At 36.6% G+C, this 11,085-nt stretch overlaps 1 protein-coding gene across 2 annotated transcripts in view; it reads left to right on the top strand.

The window, feature by feature from the left end:
* LOC143477600 (collagen alpha-6(VI) chain-like) overlaps positions 1–9,720 on the top strand; it is a 32,190-nt gene extending 22,470 nt beyond the window's left edge. The window contains exons 12-29 of one of the 2 annotated variants that reach the window (XM_076976283.1): positions 1,256–1,403; positions 1,542–1,663; positions 1,752–1,903; positions 2,151–2,304; positions 3,042–3,189; positions 3,328–3,449; positions 3,538–3,689; positions 4,130–4,283; positions 5,021–5,168; positions 5,307–5,428; positions 5,517–5,668; positions 6,109–6,262; positions 7,000–7,147; positions 7,286–7,407; positions 7,496–7,647; positions 7,895–8,048; positions 8,786–8,933; positions 9,318–9,720. In XM_076976283.1, the coding sequence (XP_076832398.1) occupies positions 1,256–1,403; positions 1,542–1,663; positions 1,752–1,903; positions 2,151–2,304; positions 3,042–3,189; positions 3,328–3,449; positions 3,538–3,689; positions 4,130–4,283; positions 5,021–5,168; positions 5,307–5,428; positions 5,517–5,668; positions 6,109–6,262; positions 7,000–7,147; positions 7,286–7,407; positions 7,496–7,647; positions 7,895–8,048; positions 8,786–8,933; positions 9,318–9,322 (2,457 nt within the window). In that variant the 3' untranslated portion in view covers positions 9,323–9,720. The remainder of the gene's footprint in view (positions 1–1,255; positions 1,404–1,541; positions 1,664–1,751; positions 1,904–2,150; positions 2,305–3,041; positions 3,190–3,327; positions 3,450–3,537; positions 3,690–4,129; positions 4,284–5,020; positions 5,169–5,306; positions 5,429–5,516; positions 5,669–6,108; positions 6,263–6,999; positions 7,148–7,285; positions 7,408–7,495; positions 7,648–7,894; positions 8,049–8,785; positions 8,934–9,317) is intronic. The other variant, XM_076976282.1, reaches the window with a different exon arrangement.
* The last annotated feature ends 1,365 nt before the right edge of the window (positions 9,721–11,085 follow it).

Raw genomic sequence — 11,085 nt, forward strand, 5'->3', positions numbered from 1 at the left:
GCACGAGGAACATCTGACACTTACACAGAAACATGTAGACTCTAGACAACGACGAGCACAAGACACTGCGCGAGCGCACATTAAATAGACAAACCACATTAACCCCATGTGATTACGAGACGATTCACAGGTGAGACGGATTATCACATGACATAGCTATCACCACGGAATATCCACAGACGCAGACGATGCACGTAGACTACGTAAACACACGCCCAAAAGGGAGGGGCCGGGGTCCTCAACGTGACAGTAAACATAAATATCATGCAGCAATATCCGACACACGCATGCCACGATCAAACTTGGAAATCATTTTGATTCAATTGTTGGCCGCTTCCTTTTCGCTACACTGCTGCTATCACTCAATCTTATTTGGAGCCATGATTGAGGGCTATATTATTAAAATAAATCACAAAAATCACTAAATAAGAAGGATGCGTACAGATAAAGATAACGAACGACTGATCATAACTGTCTCGAGCGCGAATGATGCTGGTCTGAGATGCTCGGTCACGTGAGATGCTGCATCTCTTGGTCTGATATGCTGGTCGGTCACGTGTGGGTGACGTAGCTGTTCTCTACATGAAATTTTGTTCGCTGTATGGTGCAAATTTTTAGTGTAGTTTTTGCTTGTTATCCGAATTGTTTACTATCGGAGGCACTAACTGAGGCTCCTCTGTATTTGAATGCATGTACATACTGTTGCATCTTTTAACTTTTCCACAATTGCTGAATAGTCTCACAAATCATTACTGACTAGAATTTGATTATCTGGGTATAGCTCAATGCTAGTCTTAATCTCTGCTCTCTCAGTTTGTATGATTTTGTAAAATGTTAACAGGCCATATTTGGAGAAAAACCAAGGCTGTTCGGTACTGTGCACTTCAGACCTATAGGACGACTTTAACATTCTGTTAACACTTCAAACTTATAGGAGCACTTTTGTCTGTAATAATCTCACTGATTTGAAACAGAGCAGAAGCGTGTTCTGTGTACACTGGATCAGGTCATGGAGAATCACACATCTGGGGATTTATGAAACTATGAAAAAAACAACAAAGGCACAATAAATGCACAATAATCTTCAACACTTTGTATTTCTACATGTTGTTCCTGAATGTCCATGTAAATATTAATGTTTACAAAATTTATTATATTCATTATATGAGGAAACATTTATTTATATAAATCATCTTTTGTTCCCTCTCCATTTTCTTTTTTCTTGTGTTTACATTTCCACACGCTCTGTCTTCAGATAGGACCTGATGTTGTGAATAATCCCATTGCAGTGAAAGAGATGATACAGATAGCTGGTGATGAAAACAGATATTTCAGTCTTTCTAGTTATGCTGCCTTGGAAAATATTCTTTCTCCTTTGGAACAAAGAATTATTGGGATTAAAGGTATGCAATGTTATTTCATTACATAACTTATATGTCATATATGTTATATGTCACAACTAATCAGAAACACAAGGATATCTCCCGACACCTCATTAGTGTGAACATGTAGAGCCAACTTTGCCCTGTGTTTGTTTGCAGATGCTGGGACTGAGATTGCCTTTGTGCTGGACGGCTCTGGGAGCATTGAGGAGGAGGATTTTGAGAAGGCAAAAAACTTTATTTATAATGTGATGAAGAATGTTTGGACATCATGTTTTAGTGTAAGTAGATATTTAAACCCTTGTCATATTTTTAAGTAATTTTCATGGAAATTCTTCACCTGAAACACTTTAAATGTTCTTCTCTTAGTGCAACTTTGCAATAGTTCAGTATGGAAGTGAAATAAGGACAGAACTCTCACTGCTAGAAAATGATGATGGAACTGAAGCCCTGAACAAGGTGAAAAGCATAAAACAGACGTACAATCTCACCAAGACCGCCTCAGCTCTCCACCACGTACTGTAAGTCCTCTCAGCCCAAACCAGCAGTATTTTATATTTTTATATGGTAGTCAGTGTTTGAATGACATATGACCTGTATGTCAGTGTTTGATTGATGTATGTCCTATGGTATGTCAGTGTTTGATTGATGTGTGTCCTATGGTATGTCAGTGTTTGATTGATATATGTCCTATGGTATGTCAGTGTTTGAAGGCCCTTGCCACAAGATCTTGTCTGTAATAGCTACTGTGTTCTGCTTCACACACAGCACTGAAGTTTTTGTTCCTGAAAGTGGATCAAAAAAAGACGCAAAGAAAATGATAATCCTGTTATCTGATGGAAGAATATTGGGAGATAATAGAAGCCTTCCAGATGTTCTAAACATGACTGAGATGAAAGACATTCTTCGCTTTTCTATTGGGGTAAGCGTGGTGTCTTTATGTGTTTGGTAGTACTGGAGTGAATTTGGAGTGGATCACTGTTAATACACCCCAGTGTTTTATAGATCATTGCATGTAGAACTGTGTATGGTTGGTAAATTTTTTTCATATTCATGCATTTGCTGGAGTATGAACTAAAGGCTGCATCTCGGCAGGTAAATAACAAAAATGTTGGATGTACTAATAATATTTTTGTGCACATTACATGTAACATTTTACTCATGAGTTAATGCCATTTGAGTTATGCCTGTCTGCAGAGTACATGTACCGTAGAAACGCAGTTAACGACCACAATCCTTTCCGAAAAGTTGATCGCTACCCAAAACTATTTTCCCCATGAGAAATAAAGGAAATAGAAATAAATATTTCCCAGCCCCTTTTGACTCGCTAATATATGAAAGTTACAGGTTATATAGGTATGTTTTTAAAAATGAGAACAGTTATAATACAGAACAAATGTAGTTGAATAAACATAAAAACATTAAAGAAAGCATTTAAACATAAGAAAACATTTAGTAAACATAAATATCATGCAGCCATATCCGACACACGCATGCCACGATCAAACTTGTTGTTTCTGAATGTCCATGTAAATATTAATGTTTACAAAATTTATTATATTAATTATATGAGGAAACATTTATTTATATAAATCATCTTTTGTTCCCTCTCCATTTTCTTTTTTCTTGTGTTTACATTTCCACACGCTCTGTCTTCAGATAGGACCTGATGTTGTGAATAATCCCATTGCAGTGAAAGAGATGATACAGATAGCTGGTGATGAAAACAGATATTTCAGTCTTTCTAGTTATGCTGCCTTGGAAAATATTCTTTCTCCTTTGGAACAAAGAATTATTGGGATTAAAGGTATGCAATGTTATTTCATTACATAACTTATATGTCATATATGTTATATGTCACAACTAATCAGAAACACAAGGATATCTCCCGACACCTCATTAGTGTGAACATTTAGAGCCAAATTTGCCCTGTGTTTGTTTGCAGACGCTGGGACTGAGATTGCCTTTGTGCTGGACGGCTCTGGGAGCATTGAGGAGGAGGATTTTGAGAAGGCAAAAAACTTTATTTATAATGTGATGAAGAATGTTTGGACATCATGTTTTAGTGTAAGTAGATATTTAAACCCTTGTCATATTTTTAAGTAATTTTCATGGAAATTCTTCACCTGAAACACTTTAAATGTTCTTCTCTTAGTGCAACTTTGCAATAGTTCAATATGGAAGTGAAATAAGGACAGAACTCTCACTGCTAGAAAATGATAATAGAACTGAAGCCCTGAACAAGGTGAAGAGCATAAAACAGACGTACAATCTCACCAAGACCGCCTCAGCTCTCCACCACGTACTGTAAGTCCTCTCAGCCCAAACCAGCAGTATTTTATATTTTTATATGGTAGTCAGTGTTTGAATGACATATGACCTGTATGTCAGTGTTTGATTGATGTATGTCCTATGGTATGTCAGTGTTTGATTGATGTATGTCCTATGGTAGTCAGTGTTTGATTGATGTATGTCCTATGGTAGTCAGTGTTTGAATGACATATGACCTGTATGTCAGTGTTTGATTGATGTATGTCCTATGGTATGTCAGTGTTTGATTGATGTGTGTCCTATGGTATGTCAGTGTTTGATTGATGTATGTCCTATGGTATGTCAGTGTTTGATTGATGTGTGTCCTATGGTATGTCAGTGTTTGATTGATATATGTCCTATGGTATGTCAGTGTTTGAAGGCCCTTGCCACAAGATCTTGTCTGTAATAGCTACTGTGTTCTGCTTCACACACAGCACTGAAGTTTTTGTTCCTGAAAGTGGATCAAAAAAAGACGCAAAGAAAATGATAATCCTGTTATCTGATGGAAGAATATTGGGAGATAATAGAAGCCTTCCAGATGTTCTAAACATGACTGAGATGAAAGACATTCTTCGCTTTTCTATTGGGGTAAGCGTGGTGTCTTTATGTGTTTGGTAGTACTGGAGTGAATTTGGAGTGGATCACTGTTAATACACCCCAGTGTTTTATAGATCATTGCATGTAGAACTGTGTATGGTTGGTAAATTTTTTTCATATTCATGCATTTGCTGGAGTATGAACTAAAGGCTGCATCTCGGCAGGTAAATAACAAAAATGTTGGATGTACTAATAATATTTTTGTGCACATTACATGTAACATTTTACTCATGAGTTAATGCCATTTGAGTTATGCCTGTCTGCAGAGTACATGTACCGTAGAAACGCAGTTAACGACCACAATCCTTTCCGAAAAGTTGATCGCTACCCAAAACTATTTTCCCCATGAGAAATAAAGGAAATAGAAATAAATATTTCCCAGCCCCTTTTGACTCGCTAATATATGAAAGTTACAGGTTATATAGGTATGTTTTTAAAAATGAGAACAGTTATAATACAGAACAAATGTAGTTGAATAAACATAAAAACATTAAAGAAAGCATTTAAACATAAGAAAACATTTAGTAAACATAAATATCATGCAGCCATATCCGACACACGCATGCCACGATCAAACTTGTTGTTTCTGAATGTCCATGTAAATATTAATGTTTACAAAATTTATTATATTAATTATATGAGGAAACATTTATTTATATAAATCATCTTTTGTTCCCTCTCCATTTTCTTTTTTCTTGTGTTTACATTTCCACACGCTCTGTCTTCAGATAGGACCTGATGTTGTGAATAATCCCATTGCAGTGAAAGAGATGATACAGATAGCTGGTGATGAAAACAGATATTTCAGTCTTTCTAGTTATGCTGCCTTGGAAAATATTCTTTCTCCTTTGGAACAAAGAATTATTGGGATTAAAGGTATGCAATGTTATTTCATTACATAACTTATATGTCATATATGTTATATGTCACAACTAATCAGAAACACAAGGATATCTCCCGACACCTCATTAGTGTGAACATTTAGAGCCAAATTTGCCCTGTGTTTGTTTGCAGACGCTGGGACTGAGATTGCCTTTGTGCTGGACGGCTCTGGGAGCATTGAGGAGGAGGATTTTGAGAAGGCAAAAAACTTTATTTATAATGTGATGAAGAATGTTTGGACATCATGTTTTAGTGTAAGTAGATATTTAAACCCTTGTCATATTTTTAAGTAATTTTCATGGAAATTCTTCACCTGAAACACTTTAAATGTTCTTCTCTTAGTGCAACTTTGCAATAGTTCAATATGGAAGTGAAATAAGGACAGAACTCTCACTGCTAGAAAATGATAATAGAACTGAAGCCCTGAACAAGGTGAAGAGCATAAAACAGACGTACAATCTCACCAAGACCGCCTCAGCTCTCCACCACGTACTGTAAGTCCTCTCAGCCCAAACCAGCAGTATTTTATATTTTTATATGGTAGTCAGTGTTTGAATGACATATGACCTGTATGTCAGTGTTTGATTGATGTATGTCCTATGGTATGTCAGTGTTTGATTGATGTATGTCCTATGGTAGTCAGTGTTTGATTGATGTATGTCCTATGGTAGTCAGTGTTTGAATGACATATGACCTGTATGTCAGTGTTTGATTGATGTATGTCCTATGGTATGTCAGTGTTTGATTGATGTGTGTCCTATGGTATGTCAGTGTTTGATTGATGTATGTCCTATGGTATGTCAGTGTTTGATTGATGTGTGTCCTATGGTATGTCAGTGTTTGATTGATGTATGTCCTATGGTATGTCAGTGTTTGAAGGCCCTTGCCACAAGACCTTGTCTGTAATAGCTACTGTGTTCTGCTTCACACACAGCACTGAAGTTTTTGTTCCTGAAAGTGGATCAAAAAAAGACACAAAGAAAATGATAATCCTGTTATCTGATGGAAGAATATTGGGAGATAATAGAAGCCTTCCAGATGTTCTAAACATGACTGAGATGAAAGACATTCTTCGCTTTGCTATTGGGGTAAGCGTGGTGTCTTTATGTGTTTGGTAGTACCGGAGTGAATTTGGAGTGGATCACTGTTAATACACCCCAGTGTTTTATAGATCATTGCATGTAGAACTGTGTATGGTTGGTAAAATTTTTTCATATTCATGCATTTGCTGGAGTATGAACTAAAGGCTGCATCTCGGCAGGTAAATAACAAAAATGTTGGATGTACTAATAATATTTTTGTGCACATTACATGTAACATTTTACTCATGAGTTAATGCCATTTGAGTTATGCCTGTCTGCAGAGTACATGTACCGTAGAAACGCAGTTAACGACCACAATCCTTTCCGAAAAGTTGATCGCTACCCAAAACTATTTTCCCCATGAGAAATAAAGGAAATAGAAATAAATGGTTCCCAGCCCCTTTTGACTCGCTAATATATGAAAGTTACAGGTTATATAGGTATGTTTTTAAAAATGAGAACAGTTATAATACAGAACAAATGTAGTTGAATAAACATAAAAACATTAAAGAAAGCATTTAAACATAAGAAAACATTTAGTAAACATAAATATCATGCAGCCATATCCGACACACGCATGCCACGATCAAACTTGTTGTTTCTGAATGTCCATGTAAATATTAATGTTTACAAAATTTATTATATTCATTATATGAGGAAACATTTATTTATATAAATCATCTTTTGTTCCCTCTCCATTTTCTTTTTTCTTGTGTTTACATTTCCACACGCTCTGTCTTCAGATAGGACCTGATGTTGTGAATAATCCCATTGCAGTGAAAGAGATGATACAGATAGCTGGTGATGAAAACAGATATTTCAGTCTTTCTAGTTATGCTGCCTTGGAAAATATTCTTTCTCCTTTGGAACAAAGAATTATTGGGATTAAAGGTATGCAATGTTATTTCATTACATAACTTATATGTCATATATGTTATATGTCACAACTAATCAGAAACACAAGGATATCTCCCGACACCTCATTAGTGTGAACATGTAGAGCCAACTTTGCCCTGTGTTTGTTTGCAGATGCTGGGACTGAGATTGCCTTTGTGCTGGACGGCTCTGGGAGCATTGAGGAGGAGGATTTTGAGAAGGCAAAAGACTTTATTTATAATGTGATGAAGAATGTTTGGACATCATGTTTTAGTGTAAGTAGATATTTAAACCCTTGTCATATTTTTAAGTAATTTTCATGGAAATTCTTCACCTGAAACACTTTAAATGTTCTTCTCTTAGTGCAACTTTGCAATAGTTCAATATGGAAGTGAAATAAGGACAGAACTGTCACTGCTAGAAAATGATGATGGAACTGAAGCCCTGAACAAGGTGAAGAGCATAAAACAGACGTACAATCTCACCAAGACCGCCTCAGCTCTCCACCACGTACTGTAAGTCCTCTCAGCCCAAACCAGCAGTATTTTATATTTTTATATGGTAGTCAGTGTTTGAATGACATATGACCTGTATGTCAGTGTTTGATTGATGTATGTCCTATGGTATGTCAGTGTTTGATTGATGTGTGTCCTATGGTATGTCAGTGTTTGATTGATATATGTCCTATGGTATGTCAGTGTTTGAAGGCCCTTGCCACAAGACCTTGTCTGTAATAGCTACTGTGTTCTGCTTCACACACAGCACTGAAGTTTTTGTTCTTGAAAGTGGATCAAAAAAAGACGCAAAGAAAATGATAATCCTGTTATCTGATGGAAGAATATTGGGAGATAATAGAAGCCTTCCAGATGTTCTAAACATGACTGAGATGAAAGACATTCTTCGCTTTGCTATTGGGGTAAGCGTGGTGTCTTGATGCATTAGGTAGTACTGGAGTGAATTTGGAGTGGATCACTGTTAATACACTCCAGTGTTTTATAGATCATTGCATGTAGAACTGTGTATGGTTGGTTAAATTTTTTCATATTCATGCATTTGCTGGAGTATGAACTAAAGGCTGCATCTCGGCAGGTAAATAACAAAAATGTTGGATGTACTAATAATATTTTTGTGCACATTACATGTAACATTTTACTCATGAGTTAATGCCATTTGAGTTATGCCTGTCTGCAGAGTACATGTACCGTAGAAACGCAGTTAACGACCACAATCCTTTCCGAAATGTTGATTGCTACCCAAAACTATTTTCCCCATGAGAAATAAAGGAAATAGAAATAAATGGTTCCCAGCCCCTTTTGACTCGCTAATATATGAAAGTTACAGGTTATATAGGTATGTTTTTAAAAATGAGAACAGTTATAATACAGAACAAATGTAGTTGAATAAACATAAAAACATTAAAGAAAGCATTTAAACATAAGAAAACATTTAGTAAACATAAATATCATGCAGCCATATCCGACACACGCATGCTACGATCAAACTTGTTGTTTCTGAATGTCCATGTAAATATTAATGTTTACAAAATTTATTATATTCATTATATGAGGAAACATTTATTTATATAAATCATCTTTTGTTCCCTCTCCATTTTCTTTTTTCTTGTGTTTACATTTCCACACACTCTGTCTTCAGATAGGACCTGATGTTGTGAATAATCCCATTGCAGTGAAAGAGATGATACAGATAGCTGGTGATGAAAACAGATATTTCAGTCTTTCTAGTTATGCTGCCTTGGAAAATATTCTTTCTCCTTTGGAACAAAGAATTATTGGGATTAAAGGTATGCAATGTTATTTCATTACATAACTTATATGTCATATATGTTATATGTCACAACTAATCAGAAACACGAGGATATCTCCCGACACCTCATTAGTATGAACATTTAGAACCAACTTTGCCACCTGAACAGACACGCATAAAACAATTACGCAAAATCAAATGAAACCCATATCAGAGCGGTCACTCTCAAGGACACACTCACAAACACCCAGCATTCAAATCAGTGGACAACTTCACCACTCACCTCTTTCACATACACAGAGCTCTCTTTGTCCTTCGGTCCAATCAGACCGCAGAACAACTCTTTTACTGGGAAGGTTCTGCCAGGAATGGTGAACACAGGACAGTGGCCCAAAAACGCACTAAGCTTGTCCGTTTCCAGGGTAGCTGACATCACCACCACCTTCAGAGGAACTGAGCGGCCATGGGACCTTCGAGACGGTGTCTTTTTCAGCAATCCGAACAAGATGTCCTACCAATTATTTGATTACCACAGATGTAGTGGAGATAGCCAAGGCCACTTCACCATCATGACACAGAGATGACCTCACCTGAAACATGTGCCTATAAGATTTGAACATTATGTGATCTGTGGTTGATGTAAATGCACAACTTAGGATCTTTCATATATTTAGTATTAATTGATTCTATCATAATACATTTTATTGTATAATCACCCCACACTGATGCATGTCTATGTATTACTGTGTGTTTCAATAATTTTGACATACATGTCCCTGTATTCTTGAATTGTATTATGCACGCGCATATATATATATATATATATATATATATATATATATATATATATATATATATATATATATATATATATTCTCCTGTGTGTTCTGCTATTTTAGACATGCGTGTCTACACATGACATGTTTAAACATTCTGTGTGAGAGTCATAGAGACATGCAGACATGCGTCTCCCTATATTCTTGTGCTGTGCTATTTTAGAAACATTCTGGTGTGGTATTATTTTAGATTTATGTATAACCAAGTATCAACGTGTAATGTTGCCATATGCATATATATGTATTAGTTTGTGTGCTATTAGTTCAAATATAAGCATATCCATAATTGGTTAGGTGACCTCAGATTCATGCCTGTCTGTGCATTATGTGTCATTTATTGTCTAAAAGGGGGAATAAAGAATGACTCAATGTTTAGAATGATAGAACAAAACTAATACTTAATTAGGCAGAGTAATACAAGTCAGTTTATTTAGGTAAAGGGGATTCTCTTTGTCTTGAGTTGTGCTGCGGTTCTATACCTAGTCTGCTTCTCATCACCTGTAAACTTGACCTGGGGGGAAGGGCAGTTGTCACGATGCTCTCTCTCTCTCTCTCTCTCTCTCTCTCTCTCTCACACACACACTCTCCTCCTCAAAGAACTTCCTTTGCAGAGGTAATGAATATTCAGTAACCAAGATCCAGTGGTCAACAGTGTAGTGACCAATGGGTGTACTACGATCACGCCCCTAAAAGTTAGTTAACCCTATTGTACACCTATTGTCCAGATCAGCCCATTTGAGACATTTTTGAGCATCTTGTACTAGTACATTTTAACACTAGTTATCTCAAGTTAACTTAAGTAGGGAAATGATCATTCAGGGCTCAAACTGAAGTCAGGGTATCTGCACATTTTATAATCTCAAATTCAATGACTTTTAAGACCTTTTTAATACCTCTCACAAGAAAAAATAATACTATTACCGGGGATGCAGGAGTGTTCCACATCGTTGACGGGGGGGGTGGGGTGGGGGGGGTGGCGAACGAGAATTGTTGACCGGGGGGGGGGGGGGGGGTTGGCGAACGAAAATTGTTGACGTTGTTGAGGCCGTATACTTCAACGCTAGGAATCTAGCACTAGGACCCTGGAGCGGTTATTTTCTGCATTAGCGCTAGATTCGGCAAAGTTCACATCGCGCCAGAACAACTGAACAACACACATAATAATTTAATGCCTCCCCTCATAAAATTCCAGACATTTTAAGACATTTTTAGGCCTTGAATATGGAAAACTAAATTTAAGACATTTTAAGACTTTTTAAGGACCCGCGGGTACCCTGGACGTAGACAGTTGGATCAACATATTGATTCACCTCCAGACTTATATTTCCATAATTTTGGTTCTATTTGAGAGCC

Source organism: Brachyhypopomus gauderio, chromosome 16 (assembly GCF_052324685.1).
Source record: "Brachyhypopomus gauderio isolate BG-103 chromosome 16, BGAUD_0.2, whole genome shotgun sequence".
In the NCBI taxonomy this organism is placed as follows: Eukaryota; Metazoa; Chordata; class Actinopteri; order Gymnotiformes; family Hypopomidae; genus Brachyhypopomus; species Brachyhypopomus gauderio.